The sequence below is a fragment of the Lithobates pipiens genome, unplaced genomic scaffold (assembly GCF_037356315.1).
Source record: "Lithobates pipiens isolate NorthernLeopardFrog02 unplaced genomic scaffold, aLitPip1_a1.2 Scaffold_8, whole genome shotgun sequence".
NCBI classification, from domain to species: domain Eukaryota; kingdom Metazoa; phylum Chordata; class Amphibia; order Anura; family Ranidae; genus Lithobates; species Lithobates pipiens.
The window spans coordinates 429,068,054-429,095,950 of NW_027507903.1; the positions used below are offsets into that span (position 1 = coordinate 429,068,054).

A 27,897-nucleotide genomic window follows, 5' to 3' on the forward strand; every position below is an offset into this window, starting at 1 on the left:
AGTCGCCCCGAGGTCGCCCAAAAGTAGTACAGGAACCTTTTTTCTGAGTCGGAGCGACTCGAGTCGCTCCTCTCAGAACGGTTCCATTGTACAGAACGGGGGCGACTTGTCAGATCGCGGCACGGCAAGTCGTGTCGCCTCGTGTCGCCCCCTGTGTGAACCGGCCCTAATGCTACACTATTTAATCTATTTATTATTATCATGCGCTGTTGTATGTATATACTTTTTACCCTGCCTATACTATATTTACACCTTTATATGCATATGAAATTGATACTTTTTATTGTCTTTATATTTAACAACCAATAAACATTCCATGGTAAAATATAAACATGGTTAAAATTTACCTTCACTATCCAAGTGCTTCATTTAACTACTTCCCACCCTGCCTATGTATACAGGGCTGGTGCAAGGATTTTTAACACCCTAGGCGAAACCTCATTTTGCCGCCCCCCCCTGGCTCCAGCCCCTTTGCCCTGCCTATGTAATCCCCACCTTTTTAATGACTGCTACTATTTTGCATGCAACACGTCAAATACTATGTCACCAACGCCCATAAAATACAGACTAACAAGCGCCCACCAATGCCACTTCACCAGCACACATCAAATACAGACTCACCAGCGCCCATCAATGCCACTTCACCAGCACACATCAAATACAGACTCACCAGCGCCCGTCAAATACCATGTCACCAGTGCACATGATCCAATAGAGACTCAGCAGCGCCCATAAAATACAGACTCGGGGGGGGGGGCCTCATTTTTCCACCCCCTTGGCTCCACCCCTGACTCCACCCCTTTGCCCTGCCTATGTGATCCCCACCTTTTTAATTTATGCTACTATTTTGCATGCAACACTTTGTAACACGTCAAATACCATGTCACCAGCGTCCATCAAATACAGACTCACCAGCGCCCATCAATGCTACTTCACCAGCACCCGTCAAATACCATGTCACCAGCGCCCATCAAATACAGACTCATCAGCGCCCATCAATGTCACTTTACCAGCGTCCATCAAATACAGGCTTACCAGCTCCCATCAAATACCATGTCACCAGCACCAATGAAATACAGACTCACAAGCGTCCACCAATGCCGCTTCCCCAGCGCCCACCAAATACAGACTCCCAGCGCCCATCAATGCCACTTCACCAGTGCCTGTCAAATACCATGTCACCAGCACACAAATACAGACTTACCAGCGCCCATCAATGCCACTTCACCAGTGCCCGTCAAATACCATGTGCCCGTCAAAGCGCCCATGATCCAATAGAGACTTAGCAGCGCCCATAAAATACAGACTCGGGGGGGACATTTTAGCAGATCAGTCAATATAATACATATGCACTCACACACATTTTAAAATTACATTTCATATACAATCTCATTAAGAGAGAAAGCAACAGTTTTTACTTACTCCACACCAGTGACACATGTTTCTTGCTGGCACCCACTCTGCTGTGTTGTCTGTGTACCTGCTGCTTCTCTTTTGTGCCCTGCGGTGCCTCTTCCTGTTACAGCCAGCCCAGGCTGCACCTGTCCCAAAGCCCGGAGAGCCGCGGCCATGCACCCCATGATGCTTGCATCCTCCATCCATCCATACTCCGTTCCAACTTCCAGGAGCGCGTGGAGGGGGGGCGGGGCCGGGGGAACTGCGCTGCTGGACTGACACTGGAGCCTGGAGAGCGGCCTCAGCGAGATACAAGTCATGACATCACGTGACAGACAAACTGACAGTCAGAGATTGGAGAAGGGGGGTGGGGGGCGCTGCTGCTACCTGACAGTGCTGACACAGTGACATTGACACTGACACACACCTAGAGCGCCCAGGGGTTTACTGGCTGTCTCGCTGCAGACCAGAGAGAGGGGGATGCCTGTGTGAACTGTAATATGTAAACACACATTACACAGACATCAGCGGAACGGAGCGGGGGCGGGTTGGTGGCGACGCTGCTTGACATGGCAGGATAATTACAAGGATAGTGCACTGTGCAGGAGTAAAATACCCAGCGGCTGGGCGCCCTAGGCGGCAGTGCGCCCTAGGCGGTTGCCTAGTCCGCCTAGTGGTAGCACCGGCCCTGTATGTATATATACGGCCTGGTGGGTGCCTTCTCCTTCTGACTGGACGTTCAGGAACGTCCTTCAGAAGGAGGGGGATTGCGCATGCCCACGCAGCGGCGTGATCCTGATGCGCTTGTGTCATCTGGACACGGCGCATCTCGGATCGGCAGGAGGGTTCTGTGATTGGCCCTCCTGATCACATGACGGCCGTGTCCAATCACAGCCATCATGTGATGTAAACAAACAGCCGGTTGCTAGGCAATCGGCTCTCCTCTCCTCACACGGAAGTCGTCGCTGAGGAGAGGAGAGCAGATCGCTGCAGCCGGCTGGTGATCAGTGAGTATGAGCTGTTTTTTACAGATTTTTACTCACTGATCACCAGTCTAGTATAAAACACACGTCCCCAAAACACATCTCTCCAAATAATAAAAACACATGTCCTCCACATATGTCCACTAAAGCCACATGTCCCAGTGATTATCTGCACACATCTGTACATGATCATTTGAGTACATATGTCCGTGATCACACAAACCAATTATTATACACTTAACCGATTTTTTTTTTTTTACCAAAAACATGTAGCAGAATACATTTCAGCTTACATTTTTTTTAAATAGTTTGCTTATATCGCAAAAAATAAAAAACGAAGTCGTGAATAAATACCACCAAAATAAAGCTCTATTTGTGCGAACAAAATGATAACAATTTAATTTGGGTACAGTGTAGCATGACCGCGCAATTGTCATTGAAAGTACGAGAGCGATGAAAGCTGAAAATTGGGCTGGGAAGGAAGGGGGCGAAAGTGCCCTGTATTGTAGTGGCTAAAATCCCAATTTCCTTTTTATACAATCCCTCCAAATCAGGAACAGTTGGGAGCTTTGTGTAAATCTTCCAGAGCTGAAGTTGATACATTTTTGCAGAACTATGCATCTCACTGCTGAATATGAAGTCACCCAACCTTCAGCGGGTCTTGTACAATGTATGCGTCATTCTGTATAGTAGGTTTAAATTACAAACAAAAAATAACACAGTTTTATTAGCACAATACACATTCTGGCAATACCAGCCGGTACCACGTGCTTACTATTATGCAATCGCCTATACAGTACTGACGTTCACTGTGTGGGCGCTCTGGCCCGCCCCCTCTCCGGCTCTATGGTAGGTGTGAAGGGGGCGGCTCGGCACGCATGCGTGAAGCCCCGTGACGGGCTAGTTTGCAGAAATGTGGAGGATTTCGGGGCTCCTGGGGAGAGGTGAGTGACAACACTGACCGGGAGGTCATGTCACCGTCTAGGACTTTATTTAACCTTATGGTAGAGACATTCTTGTGTAGGCTTTTCTTTCTAGTGACAGTGCCTGGCTCCCATAGCCTGTATTAGGGGTCTCTATAGGACGTAATATACAACCTCTGACAGGTCATACAGCTAAAGGCTGCCCAGTACAAGGAAAAGTGCCTCCGAGTCGGCAAGGTTAGACAGTCACAGGGCAAAAGGAATGTTTTTATATAGGAAAACTTTATTGACACTGACAGCCAGTTGTGTTTTTTTTTGTTTTGTTTTTTCTATCTCTGTTAAAATGGGAACAAAGTTTTCCTGCCAAATGTTCCTCTGTGAGGCTGCCATCCGCGGGCACATAGTCCAGTCCTGGGACATTTTCGGCAACAAGTAGATCAGCCTTTCGCAACTATTTTTAAATGCTCTAAAGATAAGCGTCCTGTCATTTTGTTTGGACACCCAGTAATATTGTATCAATCGGGACATTCGCTGCCAGAGCCGTTTTTGCATTTTTTGCACACGTTAAAAAAAAAAAATAAATAAAAAAATGTATTACATAATACTCCAAATGTATTGTCTGGAGCAAATAACTTGGAGCAGTGATGGCAAACCTTGGCACCCCAGATGTTTTGGAACTATATTTCCCATGATGCTCCACTGTACTGCAGAGTGCATGAGCATCATGGGAAATGTAATTGCAAAACATCTGGGGTGCCAAGGTTCGCCATCACCGACCTAGAGAATAAAATAGCGGTAGCTCCAATTATTTTTGTAACTCAGTAGGTTCACGAAACCCAACATTTCAGTAAAAATAATACACTATAGTTTATTTTAGGCCACATTAATTGATAACAAAAGGGCCCTCTGATTCCTACTGTATTAAAGTGTACTGTATTTGTACTGTCTACACATGTTGTAAAGTGCTATGTAAACTGTTGGTGCTATATAAATCCTGTATAATAATAATAACAAAAGAAATCGCAAGGTACAGTAATCTACTAGCACACCAACAAATATGTATTGGCAAATAAACTTGTGAAACAAGTACTGCACTTGAAAAATAATTGAAGCGGAGTCCCACCCAAAATAGAACTTCTGCTCATTTGTCGTCCCTGTGGCATGGAAGGGGGGACAGGATACCTGTCTTTGACAGGTATCCTGTTCCCACTTCCAGGAGCCACGGCCGCAGGTATTGACGTCATTGCTTGGCTCCCTCCGTCTCCCCCTGTCGCTGGGCCTGTAGGAGAGAGGAGCGGAGCCTCGTGCATGCGCAGTAGGGTTCCCGGCGTGAGGCTTCACTACCAGGTCCCCTTACTTGCAATGACGACGGCAGCACCCGACAGCTGATGGACACATCAGCTGCGGTGCCGACATCGCTGGACTCCAGGACAGGTAAGTGTCCTGTCATTAAAAGCCAGCAGCTGCAGTATGTGTAGCTGCTGGCTTTTCATTTTTGCAGCAGTGGGTGGACCTCTGCTTTGAATTGTCTCATAAATCACCAAATAAAATAATAAATAGTATAAAATAATTTAGTTATGTCCACCTCCAACATCCAAAGTGAAATGAGCGGTGCTGAGATATAGACTTCTTAAAATGGAGCTCCACTCATTTTTGTGTTTATTAAAAGTCAGCAGTTACAAAAAGTATAGCTGCTGACTTGTAATAAACGGACACTCATCTGTCCCACAGTTCAGTGATGCAGCCACCCAAAGCCTCACCTCTGCCTCGCCTCTCAGCGGTGCCAGCATTGCAAGTGTGGGTACCCGGTTGTGACAGCTTGCGGCTGCACAGCCGGGTTCGAATTAGTAAGTCGTCCTGCTCCTCCCCATTTGTCTGGCACTCTTCTGGGACCTGTGACATGTCCCAGAACATTGCAAGGAGAGAGTGGGAGAGGGTACCGGTCAAAAGTAGTTATCTGTCCCACACCCTTTTGGATAGAGTTCCGCTTTAATTGATAACAAAAGGAATTGCACTCCAAGGTACTACTAGCTGCTAGCACACTAACAAATATGTATTGGTAAATAAATTTGTGAAACAAGTGCTGCACTTAAAAAAAAATAAATAAAAATACTGTCCTTCATAAATCACCAAATAAAATATTAAAAAGTCCAAAATAATTTAATTATGGCCAAGTCCAACATCCAAAGTGATATAAGCGGTGTTGAGATATAGACTTCTTAAATTAGTAGTAAAGGCAATAAAACAACAAAAGCCAGCAAGGTAAAGGCATAGTGTGCTAATATGCATGGCATACTAGTAAATTATGAAAGACTTACATTAGTATAAAGCCCTCCAGCGGCATGCCGTCACTGCTGCAGAAGCTTCCATCTTCACCCAGTCTTCCCTCCGGGTTCGGGGTCTCCCGCTGTCTGATTGGACGAGCCATGATGACGTCACTCACAGTCTTGGCTGTGGGACACAACTCTGAAGGAACGGCACAGGCCTTTCCTTCAGAGCACATGCGCCGGTGACTCCTCTGGCTGCTGCTCGCTAGAATATCTTTTAAACAGTGCACGTTTAGGAGATATTCATTTTACTTACAGGTAAGCTTTATTATAAGCTGATAAAAACAGTTTACTGCGCTTAGGGTTGATCAAATTCAATTAAACATGCAGAACACACAAAAAATGTATAAAGTCGCTAGTATGGTCTCTTAGGCATGTGGGTAAACCTCTAGGGAGTCTGTTGAAATTACGTCTCATGCATGAATGCACCTCATAAGTATGGCTGGAAATGACAAAGGAAAACCTTCATTGTGCAATGCAGTAAAACCGGGTATATTAAATACGCAAATTAAAATAATTCACGCATCATCGTGTTACTTCCGCCCATACAAGCTACCCGGGAATAGAGCTGGACGCCGCAAACAGCGGCTTTTTTTATCAGGGCTGATTACCCTTCATAAGCAGCTGTTACACACGCCGGGTGCCAGGAGTATAAGGCACTTTTAGATGTGAGTGAATTATTTAAATTTGTGTATTTAATAAACCCAGTTTTACCAGCCTTTGTCATTTCCATCCTGTACTGAAGAATGAGTTGTATGCTGCATATATTACCTTATTTTTGTCTGTTAAAGAATACTTGTCTAAACAACAGAATGCAGAAAATCTCATGACCCCAGTTTTTAGTCACAATAGAAAATCAAGAGCATTAAATGTTTAACCTCTTCCTGACCAGAGCACCTTTTAAAATCTGGCACTGCGTCGCTTCAACTGACAATTGCGAGGTCATGCAATGCTGTACCCAAACTAAACTTGCATCCTTTTTTCCCACCAATAGTGCTTTCTTTTGGTAGTATTTGATCACCTCTGCTGCTTTTATTTTCGGCGATATAAATGAAAAAAGACCGAAAATTTTGAAAAAAATATAATATTTTCTACTTTTTGTTATAAAAAAAATACAACAGACTAAACTAAATTTTAGTCATATATTTAGGCCAAAAGGCTTTCAGCCACATGTCTCGGGTAAAAAAAAAAAAAAAATGAAATAAGCGTATATTTATTGGTTTGCGCAAAAGTTATAGCGTCTACAAACTAGGGTACATTTTCTGGAATTTACGCAGCTTTTAGTTTATGACTGCCTATCTCATTTCTTGAGGTGCTAAAATGGCAGGGCAGTACAAACCCCCCCCCAACGACCCCATTTTGGAAAGTAGACACCCCAAGGAATGTGCTGAGAAGCTTGTTGAGCACATTGAATATTTTATTTATTTGTTATAAGTGATTGAAAAATGACAAAAAAAAATCACACAAAGTTGTCATTGAAATGATATATTGCTCACACATAGCATGGTTATATGTGGAATTACACCCCAAAATAAATTCTGCTGCTTCTCCTGAGTATGGGGATACCACATGTGTGGGACTTTTTGGCAGTCTAGCTGCGTACAGGACCCAAAAACCAATCACCGCCTTGATTTCACTACTCACTGCCTATCACAGTTTTGGAGGCCATGTATTACCCACATAGCACAAAACTCCCCAAATGACCCAATTTTGGAAAGTAGATGCTCCAAGCTATTTGCTGAGAGGTATGGTGAGTATTTTGCAGATCTCGCTTTTTATCACAAAGTTTTGAAATTTGAAAAAGGAAACATTTTTCTTATCTTTCTTCGTTTTCAAAAACAAGTTAGAGCTGCAAATTACTCACCATGCCTCTTAGCAAATACCTTGGGGTGTCTAATTTCCAAAATGTAGTTATTTGGGGGGGGAGGGGGGGGTTGTGCTATCCTTGACATTTCATAGCCTCCAAAACTGTGATAGGTAGCGAGGATTGAAATTTTACGCCCTTAGAAAGCCTGAAGGCACTGATTGGTTTTTGGGGGCCTGTACATGGTTAGGCTCCCAAAAAGTCTCACACATGTGGTATCTCAGTGGAAGCAGCAGAATGTATTTTGGGGTGTAACTTCACATATAACCATGGCATGTTTGAGAACTATATAATTTAGTGACAACTTTGTGAAATGTTTTTTTTATTATTTTCCCGAAACTTGTGGCAAAATATAAAATAGTCCATTTACTCAACATGCCTCTCAGCAAATGGCTTGGGGTGTCTACTTTCCAAAACAGGGTCATTTAGGGGTGGGGGGTGCTGACTCTATTTCCAGAGAATGGGCTGATCTGGAGAGGAAGCCATTTTTTTTCTAATAACCTTGAAGTGCTTGTAAAGCCTAACTGTTTTTTTAACCTTAATGCATTCTCTACATTAAGGTAAAAAAAACCTCTCATGTTTTGCCCTCCCCTTCCCCCAACATATACTTACCTAAGCACATTCTTCCATGCTGTGCCCGAGAGCAGCAGAACTGCTATTTCTCTCTCTCTCCTCACTGGCTCAGAGACAGCAAAGGCAGCCATTGGCTCCTGCTAATGTCAGTCGCAGCCTGTGAGCAGAGAATGGATGGTGGGGCTGTAACTATAGACACAGGCAACATTGCTCGAGTTTGAGTCTGCAGGTGTGCCAAAATATGAAGCAGCTTTCTATGGTGGCACACCAAGAAGAGGAGTCAGGACCGCTGATGGGGGACTTGAGAAGAGGAGGATCGAAGCTGCTCTGTGCAAAACTATTGCACAGAGCAGGTAAGTATAAACCTGTTTGGTATTTTTTTTTTAATTGCCTTTACAATCACTTTAAGTGCTGATACCCCCATGTGTCTAGCAATTTACATGAACAGAGTACTGTTTGTTTTGGTGTGGTACAGTTTTTCAAAATGGTCAGGTTTTTTTTTTTTCTTCGTTCTGCTGCCCTAAACCCAACACTTGGAATCAGGCAAAAAGTCACACACGTGCCATCACACCTGAATTGGCGTGAATGGAACCTTATCCCTGCAGACCTGGTCAGGAGACTCGGTATCCCAACCTTTAGGCAGGATTTATTGTTTAGGCCAGAGCTTGAGGCTATGCTAGAAAAAGACCTGTGTGGTAAATACCTTTTTAACGCAGCTTTAATATACCTGCAAGCGTTGACAGACCAAGAAGTATTGGATGAGCTACAAAGGCAAGGGTTAAACGGGTATCCTTTTTAACCCCCTTGATTAGCCCTGCAAATTCCAATGACATTTTGTGCCTTATGGGAGGGAGAATTAAAGATTTCTTCTTACAATGGCAGAAAGTGACTTCCAGTTACTAATACAGGCTAGAGGTCCACAGCCAGCCTACATCAAGATTCCTGATCACAAATCTCCTAAAGGATGCAAGGAAATCCACTGCCACTCCTGCTAAGATATCTGCTGGACCAGAGAGCCATGATAATGGTTCCTCTTCAAAAACAACTCCAATTTTTTTTTCTACAACCTTTATTGTAAAGAAGCCCTCATTAAAGTGGATGTAAAGGTCTTTTTTTTTTTGCATCTCGTTTTGCAAAGAGTGGTCCTGTACCTGGTTTTTTGGTGTCCCTCGGCGGCTGTCTTGGCTCCTCCCTGCAAGAACTAAGCACCTTCATGCGAGCTCTCTCACATGGTGGTTAGTTCTTGCGGGCACGCTCCCGTGATACAGCCGGAAGCTATAGCCACTCGGCGTGCCGTGTCATTGAATGTGATTTACAGCAGTGTGAGCCAATGGCTGTGCTGCTTTCAATCTATTCGCTATAGCCAATCAACGGCCAGGCTCAGCGGCGAAGAGGAGATCATGGGTGAACGCAGCAGGTGAACGGGCTCTGGTAAGTAAAACGGGGGGGGGGGGGGGGGGTGGTATTGTCAGATGTTTTTTCACCTTAATGCATAGGATGCATTAAGGTGAAAAAACGCAAACCTTTACAACCCCTTTAACTTTGTAAAAAAGTGCAGGCATAATATGAGTTAAGTTCAACGAGGTGCAAATCTCCTCCTGGACTTATCTCTATTATATATTATATACATATTATTATATGCAGATCTGACAGGTACATTCCAGCTGTGAGAGAAGCACACAGAGCAGCTATGCCCACCGTTCCTCTGCTGCCTATTTACAGGAGCCTTTACATTTTGTGAATGAGTTCACATAATACAACAGCTTCTGTGATTGGGCAGAAAGAGGAGAAGGGCAGGTATGGCAGTTGCATCGACTCTGCGCTTGAAGGAGCTGAGACCAGAGCGTTTAGCATAACTCATAGTATGCCTGTACTTTTTATAAAGCTGCTGAATTCCTGGAGTTAAGCTTTAGGCCTCATGGATGCTGGACATTATATTAACCTTACAAAAAACGCCAGTAGCTTAGCAGTGAGTTTTTCAAAGTTTTTACAGTATAGTTTTTTTTAGTGTTTTTCAGACTTTTTTTCAGTGAATCAAAAACCGTTAAACGCTGGTGAGCAGCATTTTTTGAACATTTATCTGCGTTCTTAAACGGTTTTTGATGTTAGAGTGTTTTTGAAGCTGGAAAACGCCTCTCAGAACCCACTAGTTTTTGGGGTTTTCTACAGCCAAAAAGTGCCCCAGCCAAAAACAGTTGATAACAGCCTATGTGTGCATGGATACATAGAATAAGGCTGCTTTCACACTGGAGCGGTATTCAGGCGTTACAGCGCTAAAAATAGCGCCTGTGTAGCGCCTGAAAAAAACCGGCCCCTTTCCCTCCAGTGTGAAAGCCGGAGGGCTTTCACACTGGAGCGATGCGCTGGCAGGACGGTGAAAAAAGTCCTGCTAGCCGCATCTTTGGAGCGGTGAAGGAGCGGTGTATTCACCGCTCCTACCCATTGAAATCAATGGGACACCGCGGCAATACGGGTTTAACCCTTTTTTGGCCACTAGCAGGGGTTAAAACCACCCCGCTAGCGCCCGCGGACCGCCGCTAAAACGACGGTAAAGCTTTACCGCCGACGCCGCTCCCGCTGCAGTGTGAAAGCAGCCTAACATGCTGGAGAGTTCATTGACTGTAGAAAAAAACATCCGAAGCAAAAAAAAACAGCAGCTGTAAAAACTTCCAGTGTGCAATGAGGCCTTAAAGCGTTTGTTACCCCAGCACTTCATATTCCTGATATGTGCCTGCTGTACCATGTACTTGTACGAGAACATATGTTCTCTTTGTATTGCTTCCTGTGTGTGAAATGCCTAGTGTTCCTGCTAATCCCCTTGCTTTCCTATTTAAAAAAAAAAAAACTGACTACACTAGGCATGAGAGCACACCATGGTAAGTTCTTTATCTATGCTGGGAAAGCAGGCTGCTCTTATCCAATGATCAGACTTGTCCAGACATGCCCCCATGCAGCACAGTCGCACAGCCATTCACTGGCAAGTTCAGTGTGCTGCTGCTTCTCCTCTCCCTAGCTCTTATGCAGCTGAAAACAGAGGAAATATGATCACTCATGTAAAAGGAAAAAAAGGTATTAATTTGTTTTTTGTTTTTTACATCTGTACACAAATGGTTTATCTTTCATTTCTATTTTAAACTGAATGAGTTGTTTTACAAGGTGATTATTTGCAATCCTTGATTGAAGGGCCACTTGCCTTCATAGTCCCATCTGGAAATGTTTGCAGAAGTATCTCTGCTTGGCAGTAAAAACTGGGGAAATGGGTCAAAAAATGTCAGTTTATAAAGCTCTCCGCTGGACGGAGGATCAAGGTAGTGGGAGAGACTTGGTACCATTATGTCTTCAACTGATTATGAATGTTATTTATCTAGATGATCTACTCCATATACACCTTCACAAGAGGAATTGTGGGTGCATGTTCAGTTCACACTAAAATGGTTGATGGATCTTGAATGATTTATCAACTTGTAGAAGTTATCGCTTACTCCTTCAGACAGTTCTATCAGTTCACTGGAACAAAAGAACTTTCTACTACAAGACAAAACCTTGAAGGTACAGCGATGTCTTTCGTTTATAGATGAATGATCTCGTCATGCTCTGGAAGAGTGGGAGGAGATTTACTAAAACTGGAGCACTCAGAATCTGGTGCAGCTGAGCATAGTAACCAATCAGCTCCTAGGTTTTAGGACCCTTTCACACTGATGTTTTTCCTGTGTTTTTTCATTGCAAGAAAATGTTTTCCCCTTTATGGGACGTTTCACACCACTGTGTTACAGGTGCAGTGTGTTTTGAAAAGTCCTGCATGCTGCATCTTTGGTGGGGTTTTGAAAACTGCACCAAAAAATGCAGCTCCCCATTGACATTAATGGAAATCGCTGTGAATATGCACCCTATTTAGCGTTTTTGGTGCGTTTTTGCGTTTTTCACAGAGCAGGCAACCCAAAAATGCACCGCAAGCGCATCTGAAACACAGCAAAATCGATTTAGCGCGATTTTGCTACAGAGCAGTATGAAAGTACCCTTCTTGCCAGAACTTAATTGAAGAATTTTAAATCTGGTTATTATGTACAGCTGCATCAGTTTTAGTAAATCTCCCTCACTATGTATATGCTCTGTGGCCAAAGACTTCTGTCCTGTATCCTAGTGGCTCAGTTGTTTCAAAGGCCCCTCCAGACTTTCCTCCTAAATGTATAGGACCACTTCCAGGATTCTCTGGATTTGACATTTAGACTGCCGTCTAACATTCAGTGTGGTCTTTTTGGGGTGGAGGAATCGCTCTCGCTTTGCAGGGGGCTCACTATGTTCTTTTCCCACACCCCTGTGGGATACAGTTGCATACATCAACAGACAAGGAGGAATAAAGTCTTTCTCTACAGTCTGTGTCAACGAGCATAACTGCCTAGGCTGAAAAGTTTTCTTCATTTTCTGCTACCCATTTGAAAGGGTATCGCAATCAACCAACATATTCTAGAGGCAGAGTAGTCACTGCATCCAGAAGTCTTCATATCAATCACATCTCTGTGGGGTCTTCCACAAGTAGACATTTTTGTCTTACAGGTCAATACAAAGCTGGGTATACATGGCCAAAAATGTCCGGTTCGGCAGGAATTGGACAACTTTTGGTTTGTGTGTACAACGCTTCTTTCGAAAGAGCATGCTGGGAAGCCAGCATCCGATCAGGGCTGGCAATCATTGGCTAATCAGTCTGTTCTGGCAGGGGACAGTCCTCAGATGTGTTAGTACAGTGATCTGTAAGATTTTTTTTTCCTTCAGCCTGCTGGGTCAGTACTTTAGCCTGATCATTTCACTGTGTATATGTAAGGATTTTACAGCCACAAGTGCACTACAAGTACACATAGAATTAAAATCGCTGTAAATCCGAGGGGGACATGCAAGGAAAATAAAAAAACTAAATTTTTGCTTGTGCATGACTGGATGATGAAATCAGCAGAGCTTCCCCTCAATTCAGATCTACAGCGATTGCACTTCCTAGTGCAGTGCAGAGTGGATTTGAATTTAGTAAATCAACCCCAATCTTACCTTATTGGCTAAGCTAAGTGAGCATACACTTTTCTCTGTGAACAGTTTCTACTGCTGGATATCAACACCTTTGAGATTGTAGTTAGACTGGAAAAAGGTGTGTTCAGGTTTTATGCATTTATATACAATGAAGCAACAGTCTGCAGCAACTTAAATATTGCACAACAGGTATTTTATGTTTAACCACTTTCGCTCCAGGCCTTTTCTGGCACTTTTTGTTTACATGTAACAAGTATTTTTTACTCGGAAATTTCTTAGAACCCCCAAACATGTTTCTAAAGCAGAAGCCATATAAAATTAATTTGTGGATTTGTGGCACTTTTTTTTATATCACATAGTATTTGAAGAAAAAAAATACACATTTTAAAGCGGAGGTCCACCCTAAAATGGACCTTCCACTCATCGGAATCCTCCCCCCCTCCGGCGCCACAATTGGCACCTTTCAGGGGGGAGGGGAGTGCAGTTACCTGGATAATCCAGGTAACTGCACCCACTTCCGGGATAGCTCTCTGCGGAAAGGGGCGTAGATTACGCCCCTTTCCGCAAGTGCCCGCCCCCTTCCGCAAGTACCCCGCTGCCTGCTGGGAAACACACAGATCCCAGAGGCAGCGGGGACCGTCCTTATTGCGCAGCGTGACTCGCGCATGCGCAGTAGGGAACCGGGAAATGAAGCCGAAAGGCTCCATTTCCTGATTCCCATACCCAAGATGGCGGCGGCAGCACCCGAGTGACGATCTAGAGATCGGCTTCGGGTGCCGACATCGCGGGCGTGCTGGACAGGTAAGTGTCACTATTTTAAAAGTCAGCAGCTGCAGTATTTGTAGCTGCTGGCTTTTAAAAAAAAAAAAAAAAAAAACGCGGAGTCCCGGCGGACTCCCGCTTTAATGCAAATAAAAAACCCATAATACATAAATCTTTTTTTAAAAGATGATGTTACACCGAGTAAATAGATACCAAACATGTCATGCCCGTGCAGCAGTGACCAACAACGTAAATTTTACTAGTATCCATAGGTGACGCTTTAAAAGCGTTCACTGGTTACCTCTTTAGCTTTACAAACAAGCTCTGGTGCTACAATTGCTGGCCACGATCTGATGTTCATGGTGGTATCTCACGTGTGGGACGACTGCTGTTTACATGCGGGACTGACGCATGTGTTTGCCTTTACAAGGGAACTTACGGGTAGGTCCCTGGTCAGCAAGCGGTTTGCGAAAGCTGCTCTAATTTAATCACTAGCTGTCCAACCCTATTCTGACTCTTCTCACATACAAGTAAAAATCTGCATTTTTTTTAGCTAGAAAGATTTATGGCATTTTTTTTTTTTTTTTTTTACTAGTAATGGTGGTGATATGCGATTTTTAGCAGTACTGTGACATTGCGGCAGACAGATTTGACACATTTTTGGAACCGTTGATATTTTATATAGCGATCAGTGGTATAAAAATGCACTGATTACTGTGTAAATGTCACTGTTAGGGAAGGGGTTAACACTAGGGGGCCATCAAGGGGTTAAATGTATGTGTTCTGACTGGGGGAGGAGACCTATCATTGTTCCTACTCGGTAGGAACAACCTATAGGTTTTCGTCCCCCCTGACAGAACAGGGATTTCTGTGTTTACACACACAAATCCCCATGCTGGCTCTCGTGCACGCCATAGCACATGGCTAGCGGCGATCGCACCCACTGACCACATGCATCAGGTCCCCACCCCCTTCCTGACCAGATCCATTTTTAGCTTTCAGCGCTCTCACAGTTTGAATGACAATTACTCAGTCATGCAACAGTGTACCCATATGAAACTTGCGTCCTTTTTTCCACACAAATAGAGCTTTCTTTTAGTGGTATTTAATCACTACTGGGTTTTTTTTTGTGTGCTATAAATAAGAAAATAAAAAACGTACATTTTGTGAAAAAAATGCCTTTTTCTTTGTTTCTGTCACAAAATGTTGCTAATTAGTCATTTTTCTTCATAAATTTTGGCCAAAATTTATACTGCTACATATCTTTGGTAAAAATAACCCACATTAGTGTATATTATTTGGTCTTTGTGAAAGTTATAGAGTCTACAAACTATGGTGCCAATCACTGAAAATTGATCACTTCTGATCAGGCCTTCAGTACATCAGGTGTATCTCATTTCTTGAGACCATAACAAGTCAGTAAAGTACAAATACCCCCCAAATGACCCCTTTTTAGAAAGTAGACATTCCAAGGTATTAAGTAAGTAGCATGGTGAGTTTTTTTAAGTTGTCATTTTTTCCCACAATTCTTTGCAAAATTAAGATTTTTATTTTATTTTTACTAAATTGTCATATCATCAGGTTATTTCTCACACACAGCATATGCATACCACAAATTACATCCCAAAATACATTCTGCTACTCTTCTCGAGTACGGCGATACCACATGTGTGAGACTTTTACACAGCATGGCCACATACAGAGCACCAACATTGAAGTGGCACTTTCAGACGTTCTACGAGCAAAAATGACACATCTCATTTCACAGCCACCTATTACACTTTTGAAGGCCCTGGAGTATCGGTACAATGGAATTGCCCATAAAATGACCCCATTTTGGAATGCTAAGGCCCCTTTCACACTGGGGCGGTGCGGGCGTCGGCGGTAAAGCGCCGCTATTTTTAGCGGCGCTTTACCGCCGTTTTAGCGGCGGTCTGTGGTCGCTAGCGGGGGTGGTTTTGACCCCCGCTAGCGGCCGAAAAAGGGTTAAAACCGCCCGCAAAGCGCTGCTGCAGCGGCGCTTTGCCGGCGGTATTGCCGCGCTGTCCCATTGATTTCAATGGGTAGGAGCGGTTTAGGAGCGGTGAATTCACCGCTCCTTCACCGCTCCAAAGATGCGGCTAGCAGGACTTTTTTCACTGTCCTGCCAGCGCACCGCTCCAGTGTGAAAGCCCTCCGGCTTTCACACTGGAGTGAAAGGGGCCGGTTTTTTTCAGGCGCTACACAGGCGCTATTTTTAGCGCTGTAACGCCTGAATACCGCCCCAGTGTGAAAGCAGCCTAACACCCCAACGTATAATCTGTAAGGCATAATGAGTCTTTTGAATGGTTAATTTTTTTTCCAGAAGTTTTTGGAAAATGTGGGAAAAAATGAAAACACTTTTTTTTTTTTTTACACAAAGTTGTCAATTTATAAGATATTTCTAACACATAGCATGTATATAGCAAAAATTACACCCCAAAATACATTCTGCTACTCCTCCCGAGTATGGCGATACCACATGTGGCTCTGTCAGGAGTGATCGCGGTTGCCCAGCGGACATTGCTACCGGTAGGCACACGCGCCCTCTATACCCCTTAAAGCAGCAGCCGTACAGCTTTGGCGATACGTGCAGGGAAGCCATTCTGACACGTGTCAAACGACAGCAGGCAGTTGACAAGTGATTAACAACAACACAAGATCGCAACAGAAAAGACTGAAGAAGATGCAAAAATACAACTAAATTACCAATAACAGCCATTAGTACCAAATAACTAAAACTACACTACAAATAAAACATCCATACAATTAAAATATAACATATAGAATGAATAACATGGCAAACTACCAATACAAATAATACACCACTCCAGATAATAACCAACATACTATAAAAACAACAGGAATAAATCTTCACCTCCAGCCCTCACAGAAAATAATTTATATATATTGATCGCCACAGGCAAAAATTATTTCCTGTGTCACTCTGTGGTGCATTCTGGATGTGACACTGATGGTTCTCCGCAGACTGACGAGCGTATTGTGGAGTGGGTGGGAGGAGTTGTTCATTCTCCTCTCCAACACTGTTGTAAAAGACTCCAATTCCAATCCAACAACATCATTGGCCTTGCGAATCAGTTTGCATGTTACAGAATCTGTGAATGGGGGAGGAAATCCTGTGACTCATCAGACTCACCCCCATTCACAAGGGGTGGGTCCTTTTTTGGGAGCTTTTTTTTTTTTTTTAATTGAAGCTCAGCCTGGACCTCAAAGCTTTTAACTAATGCAAACTGGAACTTTAAGCCAAAGGTGGAGGACAGGGCAGCTATGCAGTAAGGATTTCTCCAGAATCTAGCAGCCTGCATGGCACGCGACAGCCTTCATTACGGGTACGTGGTATCCTTAAAGCTGTAGGGCTAAATAAATAAAATAGCTAAACCTCTGCTTTAAAACTGCTAATTTTCCTGCACTAATTTGATGAGAGCCAAATGTACACCTGTTCTAATCCAAGGCAGCAAAATGCAGGGTGGGGGGGGGGGGGAGGAGTATTTGATCCCCTGCTAATTTTGTACATTTGCCCACTGACAGAATTAATCAGTCGATCATTTTATTGGTACCAGAAAATTCTGAAAAACACACACAAAAAAAAGTTATAAACTGATTTGCATTTTAATAAGAGAAATAAGTATGTGATCCCTTATCAATCAGCAAGATTTCTGGCTCCCAGGTGTCTTCTATACAGGTAACGAGCTGAGATTAGGAGAACTCTCTTAAAGGGAGTGCTCCTAATCTCAGCTTGTTACTTGTATAAAAGACACCTGTCCACAGAAGCAATCGATCAGTCAGATTCCAATCTCTCCGACATGGCCAAGAACAAAGAGATGTCCAAGGATGCCAGGGTGCGTATTAGGCCTCTTTCACATGAATGATCCGTTCGAATGAGCCTGTCAGTTTTTTAGGCGGACCTGAACGGACACACCATAGAGGTCTATGGAGTGTCGGATGTCAGCGGTGACATGTCCACTGACATCAGACCCGCTCGAAAAAATGTGACGGAGGAAAAAACTACTTTTCCATCCGTCATCGGATCGGGTGACGGCGGACACTCTGGTCCTTCGTCATCCGATCTTCCATAAGGGAGAGCGGCGCTCTGACAGGTCCGTCACTGCGCAGTGTGTAGAGAGGGACCTGTCATCTTCCTGCTCAGCAGGGATCGATGGAGTGATCCCCTACTGAGCAAGCGGATATCCACAAGGCGAATCGGCACGGATCCGCCCATGTGAAAGAGCCCTCAGTCTGATGCTGCATCGGTCTCCTGCCAAATTCAAGACCACTGATTGCAAATTTTTCTCACTGTCAGCTGAATACGGGTCGCAAGAGTGCAAAGTGTACTGTTGTGACCCACAGAAGAAATAGTGGCAAAAGAGTTTTGGCCTTTCTCCTTTAATTGTATGATGAAGTATGAAGAGTAGTATGCCGATCTCTCATGTCAGTAATTTTCCTGCTTTGCTTACTAGATCTTGGCTAGCTAACAAAGTGAACCACTGCTACACATTTTATTTCTGGATTGCTTTGGCTACATCTCCCATCTCAAAATACTTGAGATGACCAACTGTACCAAGTTTGTTATTACAACACAATATAAACTCAGTACCGGCATTTTTTTTGTCATATAATTCTAGCAGAGCTGCCTTTTTATATGGTTTATACAATTAATAGTTTATACTTTACAGGGCTGCCATTAAATCATGGGCATTAAATATTTACAGCCAATCATCCTATAGGAAACAGAGAGACCTTTTCTGCTGTTTGTAAATGTAAGAGCGGGGTAATTGTGAAGATATAAGGGAAGGTCAATTATAGCAGTGTACAGTTCGTTTTTTCATTGTGCATCGTATATCGATTTGTAAGTATTGCCTCTAGTGAGTCAACTTTGGATTGGGGGAGCTTAAGCTGTTGAAATAAACAAACTTTTTCATAATAGTATACTTGTGCATACTGTGCATTCGATTATGAAGTTTTTGTGCGAGCAGAAGGCTCAGGTGCACCTTTCAGCTTTGCAGCCAGTAAAAATTATTTGTTTGGAATATATACTGGAGTTTACACTGCTTTAGACACTATACTGTAATGGCAGTGATCAACGACTTATAGTGGGACCACTCTGTTATTGGCTACAGCCGCTCAGCAGGTCCATGGACAAAATCATATGCCCGTCCACCCCAGCAAAATGCTGGAAGATGTACATGTACGTCAAGCCTAGCTGTGCCGCCCACAGTAAACTAAACACCAATCGTAGCACCTGTCCCTAAATAAAATGGTTACCTTACAGCCTTGTTCAGACTGTTGCATTTGCTTTGCTTCTCTGCTCTTCAAACATGATACCCTGTCGCTTTCATCTTGCTTCAGCGTTTCTCAAAAGCCTCCCATACACGTATATCAGAGCTCTGCTTACTCACACCTGCAGAGGTACAAGAGCTTTAATTCAACATTAGATTTGCTACACTTTTAAATTAATAGATTATCTCTTCCCCCTTTTGAAAAAATAGAAAACCTACACACACAGGGCATTTGCAAAGCTTCATTAAAGCTTCAAAAAAGCACAGTGAAGGTGTGGGCGCTTTAATGTGTGTTGAATTGGAAGCCAGTGTAGACTAACCCATACTAAGCTAAGATGCCAGTTGTGTACACTTTACATTAATAATTATATTTTTATACTTCCAGCCCTGAACCGCTGTCATGCTTCCAACTTCCAGGGATGTGTCCATGGAGAAACTGAAGCTTTAAATCCTTCATCTCTTATTCCATTGGGTCAGAATGTGGGTAGCAAAGGGTAAGTTTAAAATGGAGATCTTCTTCGAGAATACCTGTATGGGCTAGTTTACATTTGCTTCAAAATAAGGTTTCAGACAGGCTTTGTTAAAGCTCTCCGAATGCAAGTCAAAACCCCTGTCACTAAATAAAATGGTTAGCTTATAGTCCTGTTTACACCTTGCTTTTGCTCGGTGCTTTGTGGGGCTTCGATGAGCCTTTGGTGGGGCTTCGATGAGCCTTTGGTGGGGCTTCAATGAGGCTTTGTGGGTCTTCAATGAGGCTTTGGTGGGGCTTCAATGAGGCTTTGTGGGTCTTCAATGAGGCTTTGGGGAGGCTTCAAGCGAGCTTTGCCATAGATTTCTATGGAGGCTTTGAAGTACAACTTAAAGCTACATGGGGTATACTTTTTAAAGCAAGGTGTAAACAGAACTGTAAGCTAACAATTTTATTTAGTGACAGGAGCTTTGGCTAGCGTTCAGAGAGCTTTAACAAAGCTTGTCCGAAGCATTTTTTTTTTTTTTTTTTTTTCAAATATGATTTTTTATTAATACTCGACACAGGCAAAAACAAGCCTTTACATTTATACAAGAAGACACAGAAAACATCAGACATAATACATACATATGTGACAAAGAACAGTTTGACTGTATGTGAATTACTAGGAAAAGTTTGTTGAAGCCGAAGCAAGTGTAAATGAGCTCTAATAGACCAGGAACTAACAAATGCACAAGGGTTCATTTACACTTGCTTCGACTTCAACACATTAACAGCTAGTTTACACTTGCTTGAAAACAAGGCTTCAGATGCGCTTTGTTAAAACTCTTTGAATGCCGGTCAAAGCTCCTGTCACTAAATAAATGGTTAGCTTACAGTCCTGTTTACACTTTGCTTTTGCTTCAAAAATGATACCCCATGTACTTTTAGTGGTGCTTCAAAGCGCCTTCAAAGCCTCTATAGACGTCAATGGCAAAGCCCGGTAACAAAAATATGTTGGACAGCCGCACTCCAAAAAATGGAGACATCCAACCAAGAGAGCATGTACCAACATGTACAATTAACGCGTTTCACACCAAATGGTGCTTAATCATAGCTACGATTTAAGCACCATTTGGTGTAAAACGTGTTAGCCATTTTATTTAGTGACATGGGCTTTGACTGGCGTTTAGAGAGCTTTAACAAAGCCTAGTGTTATTTTAAGTGCATTGTAATAAATGTTTTTATTTTATTGTACCTATTCCTTTTTTTGTATTAATTTGTACACACGCACCGAAAAAAATCCCCCCTTTGATCTTTCCATTTACAATTTAACAAAGCCTAGTTTTGAAGCGAGTATAAACTAGCCCTAAAAGAGCAGGTATGACATGTAGTAACAGATTTTGTATGAAAATTCAGACTTTCTTAGAATCATAATATAGGCAAGCAACTTTATCTTAAACACATTTTAAAGCCTTTTATTTATTTATTTATTTTTTAAATGCCATACTTACTTGCTCTGTGCATTGAGAGCAGCCCAGATCCTCCCTCCTATTTTTGGGTCTCACATCGGCACTCCTGGCTCTGGGTGCACCCAAGCAGGCACACTCCAGGCCCGAGGCTCTGTGTGTCCATTCACGCATGGAGCAGTGGCTAGGCCCCGCCCCCTTGTCTCCTGAATCACTCACTGACTGTGATTGACAGCAGTGGGAGCCATAGGGCTCCCACTCCTGCCAAAAGCCAATCGTGAATACGAGTCCCCAGAGTGGTAAGGCTCTCGTGGACATTGCTGGATCGAGAGGGGGCTCAGGTAATTATTGGGGGGGGGGGGGGCCTGTTGCACACAGAATGTGTGCCTTTATAACCACTTTAAGGTGTTCACTTTTACAGAAAAATATGTCCCCTTTCACACTGCAGTGCTGATAAAGCAACGGGTAGTTTTTGTGGTGTTTCCGGTGCGCTTTTCTGATGCTAGCAGGCCCTTTTTTTTTTTTTTTTTTTTAAGGTCCTGTGACAATGGATCCTTAAAAAAGAAAAAAAGACCCGTCAGGCACCCCTTGCGGTGCGTTCAAAGCGCTGCCCATTCATTTCAATGGGCAGAGGCGTTTTGGAAGTGCTATTTATAGAGCTCCTAAGCCACCACCCCAAAGATGCTGCTTGCAGGACTTTTCCTAACATCCCGCAAGCCCACCACTCGAGTATGAAAGCACAGATTGAAGTGCTAGTGCTGAAACACCTGAAAAATGGCTGTGTGAAAGGGGTCAAAAAGGTGACTTATCATTGAGCCCCCTTCCCACCAAGAGCACCCATAGCACTTTTTCTGTACTAATATTGCGTACACTGATTCCTTTGCACACTGTGCACTTTTTACAGTATGTATTAGAAGCTGCAGCAAGTCAGTCAGGACTCATTTCCTGGCTGGATGTTTTCCAGCATCATCTAGATCAGGGGTGCCCAACATTTTTAAGAGCAAGGGTCACTTAAAGAACTTGGTAACCAGTCGCGGGCCACAATGAGCGGAGCGGGCGGAGGTCGCGGCTACACTATAGGACCTCCAGTCCGATCCACCCAGATGGAAGCGGGCAAACTCCCTTCTATTTTTTTTTATCCGATTTTTAGGACCGGATTGGAGGCAGGCGGGAGTAAACGGACAAAAGTCTGTTTACATCTGCCGCTCTGTAGAGGTGAATTGAGGGTCTGATTGGGTAGTGCCGATTGTGTGAAAAGGGCCTAAACTGCTTTGATTACCCACACCGCGGGTGCAGGATAGTGCTATGGGTTAACTGAACTTTGCCATAGACTCTGCCTGTGGCAAAAGCCGGCGCTGTACAGGAAGCATTGGCTTATGGGCTCTGCTCTGCAGCCGTTTTCTTCCTCTACAACCAGCTTCATTCACAACACCGATGCTGTGGTATGACGGGTCGGCAACCTGCGATCTGGGCTTGCTAATCCGCCATTCCAGAGCAGGAGGACGCAGGCCACATCAAAGGGCTCCGCAGGCCACATGTGGCCCCTGGGCCACTGGTTTGCCACCCCTGATCTAGATCTTGCCTTCTGGTCCCTCTCTTCCTATATATTTCACTGTGTTGCAGTTTGTTCAGTCATGAACTCTCAGATTTACATGTGGGCATTACTGAGGGCATTTTATGTGTTCTGCATGCAAATGCAGTCTGTCTATAAACGCCCACTTTTCCAGACTGACGTCAATCCAGCAAGGCATTTTGATATTTGCTTATCCCCTCGCAAGAGCTAGCCCACTGCTTACATCAGAGCTACAGGCGCTTGAGAGGAGTGGTGACGTAGGGAGCTGTGATGTTTTAGTAGGGCTATGTACAGCACCCAGCTGGCCCCTCCCACCAGCCGTGATCTACCTGCATTGCATTTTGAACCTCAAAGACTAATATCACTGAATCTAAATTAAGATGTGTAAAGAAAACAGGTTTTTAAACCCATACATATATTGTGTGTTGATGTGGGGAGACAGAAAGAAACCAGGGAAGCCAAAATATTACTATATTAAACTTCAGCCTTCAAAAAATGTGCCTTTTTTATTTAAGGCACCTTTGGCACTGTTGCGTTGCAGTAACACGCATTTTAAAGTGTATCTGCAGGCTACATTTTTTCTTTATTATTTTGGAGAGATTTGGAAAAGGTTAGTCCCCCTATCAAGTTGCTATTGCTGTCTTTATCCTTTCTGGAGATATTTACTACTTAAGTGACATTGGTGCCTGGTTGTCACTGAGACAAAGTGTGAGGAAATCCAACATTTTGGTGTTGTCCCTAGAACAAGATGTAAGGGGAAATCTTCAAACAGGGACACCTGTTCTGGGGGCAGCTGCCAAAAAAGAGAATTACTCATATTTTGGGAGATGTACTTTAAATTCTGTTTGCAACTCTGGGACAAAGTGGCACATATTTGTGAAGTGGAAGGAAAATGATGTTTTTGAATGTTTTTCAATATTTTTTACAAATAAAGATCTGAAAAGTGTGGCTAGCACCACACGGGTAGGCCTGACACTCACACAGCCAGGACTCAGTGAGTTGCCATTTGCAGGCAGGGACCGCTGGTCCCTATAGTGTAGAAAGTTCTTGTTACTAACTGTCTTCTTCCCAGCTACTGGTCCCTGATAGCTCTCTTTGGGCTCTGCCAGCCAGCCTGGCTGCAAAAACCTCTCAAACTCTCTCCACTGCCTCTACCAGCTTTGCACATCTAGAGAGTGAAATATTTGCCTGTTCTTCTTTACAAAATGGCTCAAGCTCTGTAAGATTAGATGAAGAGCATCTGTGAACAGTAATTTTCAGATCTTGCCACAGATTCTCAATTGGACTTTGACTGGGCCATGCTAATGAATGACTATGCTTTGATCTAAACCATTCAGTTGTAGCTCTGGCCATATGTTTAGGGTCCCTGTCTTGCTGAAAGATGCCGCGTACACACGATCAGACTGTCCGGCGGCCTTAGCCAGCGGACAAACCGCCGGACTTTGAAGCTGAGGTCCGCCGGACTTTCCGAACTAGTGGACCTGCCCACACACAACCGGACTTTTTCGGCGGACTAGGTCCACCGGACTTTTGGTGGGAGTCCGCCGTACTTTTGAAAATGAACGGACTTTCCCACACACAGAGGAAAGTCCTTTCATTTTGAACGCGGCTCCAGGTAGACGGGACTAGCGAGGGAGGTCAATGTCGCCGCCTTTGGCGGCGAGATTGGCACGTCGCTGGCCCCGTCACCTGGTATGGACTTAAAGGGGAAGCCCTATGCTGATAAAAAAGCGTGGGGGTCCCCCCCAGAGTCCATATCAGACCCTTATCCGAGAACGCAGCCCGGCCGGTCAGGAAAGGAGGTGGGCACAAGCGAGCGCCCGCCCCCTCGAGCCGCACCAGGCCACGTGCCCTCAACATGGGGGGGTGCTTTGGGGAAGGGGGGCCGCGCTCCCCCCCACCCCAAAGCACCATGTCCCCATGTTGATGAGGACAAGGGCCTCTTCCCGACAACCCTGGCTGTTGGTTGTCGGGGTCTGCGGGCAGGGGGCTTATCGGAATCCGGGAGCCCCCTTTAATAAGTGGCCCCCCAGATACCGGCCCCCCACCCTATGTGAATGAGTATGGGGTACAATGTACCCCTACCCATTCACCTGTGAAAAAAAAAAACACAACACAAGGGTTTAAAATAATTTATTGCACAGCTCCGGGGGTCTTCTTCCGTCTAGGGGGGTCATCTCGCCGGACTCCTCCGCTATCTTCTGCTAGCTCTTTTACTAGCGGAGGAGCCCGGCTTTCTTCTTCGTCACTGCCCAGGGGTCTTCTTCCTACTTCGGGGGTCTTGTCCCCCTCTTCGGTTCTTCTTGCCGGGCCTCCGCTTTCTTCCTTTGGCTCTTTTACTAGCGGTGGCCCAGTCTTCTTTCGCCGCCTCTTCTTCCGACTTCGGGGTCTTGTCCCCCTCTTCGGTTCTTCTTGCCAGGCCTCGGCTCCTTCTTCCAGCTCTTTTACTGGCGGTGGCCCGGTCTTCTGTTACCACTGTCGTCCGGTGAGAAGACCCCACAAGATGAAAGAAGACCCCTGGAGCTGTGCAATAAATTATTTTAAACCCTTGTGTTGTGCTTTTTTTTTTTTTTTTTTTTTTTTACAGGTGAATGGGTAGGGGTACATTGTACCCCATACTCCTTCACATACTATGGGGTGGTATCTGGGGGTCCCCTTATTAAAGGGGGCTCCCAGATTCCAATAAGCCCCCCGCCCGCAGACCCCGACAACCAACGACCAGGGTTGTCGGGAAGAGGCCCTTGTCCTCATCAACATGGGGACAAGGTGCTTTGAGGTGGGGGGCCGCGCGCCCCCCCCTTCCCCAAAGCACCCCCCCATGTTGAGGGCACGCGGCCTGGTACGGCTGGGGGGGTGGGGGGCGCTCGCTCGTCCCCACCCCCTTTCCTGACCGACCGGGCTGCACGCTCGGATAAGGGACTGATATGGATTCTGGGGGGACCCCCACGCCGTTTTGTCGGCATAGGGCTTACCCTTTAAGTCCATACCAGGTGACGGGGCCAGCAACATGCCAATCTCGCCGCCAAAGGTGGCGACATTGACCTCCCTTGCTAGTCCCGTCTGCCTGGAGCCACGTTCTAAATGAACGGACTTTCCTCCGTGTGCGGGAAAGTCCGTTCATTTCAAAAGTCCGGCGGACTAGCACAGCACACACACGGCCGGATTGTCCGCCGAACTCGCAGTCCAGCGGACAATTTTTGAGTCAAAACTACTTTCTAAGTCCGCCAGACTTTTGGGGAAAAAAGTCAGCCGGAGCCCACACACGGGCAGATTGTCCGACGGACTCTTGATAGTTTGATCGCGTGTACGCGGCATTAGACTGCCCTGTATTTTGCTCCATCTTCCCATCAACTCTGACCAGCTTCCCTGTCTCTGCTGAAGAAAAGCATCCCCTCAACATGATGCAGCCACCACCATGTTTCACGGTGGGGATGGCGTGTTCAGGTGATGTGCAGTGTTAGTTTTCCGCTACACGTAGTATTTTGCTTTTAGGCCAAAAAGTTCAATTTTGGTCTCATCTGACCAGAGCACTTTCTTCCACAATTGCTCACACATGGCATAGGCATATGTGAACTCCCCCCCATCCCCCCCCCCCCCCGCCCAAATACATACTGCTGCTTCTCCTGAATACAGGGATACCACGTGTGAGACTTTTTGTCAGTCTAGCTGCGTAAAGGATCCCAAAAACCAATCACAGCCTTCAGGCTTTCTAAGGGCGTACATTTTTGATTTCACTCCGCACTACCTATCAGTTTCGGAGGCCATGAAATGGCAAGATAACACAACCCCCTTTTGGAAAGTAGACACCCCAAGCTATTTTATGAGAGGCATTTTGAGTATTTTGCAGATCTCGCTTTTTGTCACAATGTTTTGAAAATTGAAAAAAAAAAAAAAATTCCTTTTGCCATCTTTATTTTACAATATATAGTTGGTTGCTAAGGAGGGGGCCAGGAAGCCGCATCTTTAACAACTGATGAGTCATCAGCTGTCAGCGGGGTTCCCCGCTGACAGCTGAATATAAAAATGTGAACAATTGCCGGCTAAAAAACAGTGACATTACCAAGAACTGGACGTCCCTCCAAAATTGATTAAAAGACAAGACAAAAACTGGTCAGGGAGGCTGCCAGGAGGCATACAGCAACATTAAAGGATCTGCAGGAATATCTTGGCAGGTACTGGCTATGTGGTACATATGACAACAATCTCCTGTAATCTTCAGATGTCTGGGCTATGGGGAGTGGCAAGACGGAAGCCTTTTCTTATGAAGAAAAACATCCAAGCCCAGCTAAACTTTGCAAGAAAACATCTGAAGTCTCCCAAAAGCATGTGGGAAAATGTATTATGGTCTGATGAAACCAAGGTTGAACTTTTTGGCCATAATTCCAAAAGATATGTTTGGCGCAAAAACAACACTGCACATCACCAAAAGAACACCATAACCACAGTGAAGCATGGTGAATCCTTGGGATGGGAGTGAATGTGGTAGGTACACTAGGCTTGTGCATGTAAATGTGAACTCGCCCACTTCAACATAAATCACACCCCTCATTCTGCAGCCAGCAAGCCATACATAACACACACTATGATAGGTTACAGCCTTATAAATACAAACCAGTGCAACGTGTCAGGGACCACCAGAGCCGAATGTCAGGGACCACCAGAGTCAAATGTCAGTTCCACCAGTGCAGAGCGGGGCTTATTATCAGTATAGATACCCTTTAAATCTGCTAAATACATTCTAGGAGCACCTCCACTCCGCCTCCCCCGCCTGCTATCTCCGTGCAGAGCAGGTATTATTAGTAGTAATCAGTTGTATGACACAGTGGGGATCTCCCACTGTGTCAGGTATAATATACGAGCACTGATCTCCTGCCCACCACCGTTCTGATTGACAGCTCACTGTTCCAATAATGGCACAATTGGCACAGTGCTCTGTCAATCATAACAGCGGGAGGCAGGACATCAGCACTCATGTTCTGACATGCTATACCTGACAGTGGGAGATCCCCGCTGCGTCATACAACTGATTACTGATAATAATCCCTGCTATGCACGGAGATAGCAGGGGGGGGGGGGGGGGTGGAGGTGCTGACCACCAGCCAGGGAGGAGGAGGGAGGAGAGAGAAGGAGGACACCTCCTCCATGGACGGCACAGACCGGAGCTGGGAGACCCCTCTCCACCCACTACAGGCAATAGAACTCCCTGCTCGGCTTTCAGAGGACTACAAGGGGGTGTGCCAGGCCGCTGG

At 44.8% G+C, this 27,897-nt stretch overlaps 1 protein-coding gene across 2 annotated transcripts in view; it reads left to right on the top strand.

Annotated features, from left to right (window-relative positions):
- The first annotated feature begins 3,184 nt into the window (after positions 1–3,184).
- The window catches only part of DELE1 (DAP3 binding cell death enhancer 1), an 85,060-nt gene continuing 60,347 nt past the window's right edge, over positions 3,185–27,897 (top strand). For both annotated transcript variants that reach the window (XM_077474281.1, XM_077474282.1), the window contains exons 1-2: positions 3,185–3,322; positions 19,544–19,652. In XM_077474281.1, the coding sequence (XP_077330407.1) occupies positions 3,292–3,322; positions 19,544–19,652 (140 nt within the window). In that variant the 5' untranslated portion in view covers positions 3,185–3,291. The remainder of the gene's footprint in view (positions 3,323–19,543; positions 19,653–27,897) is intronic.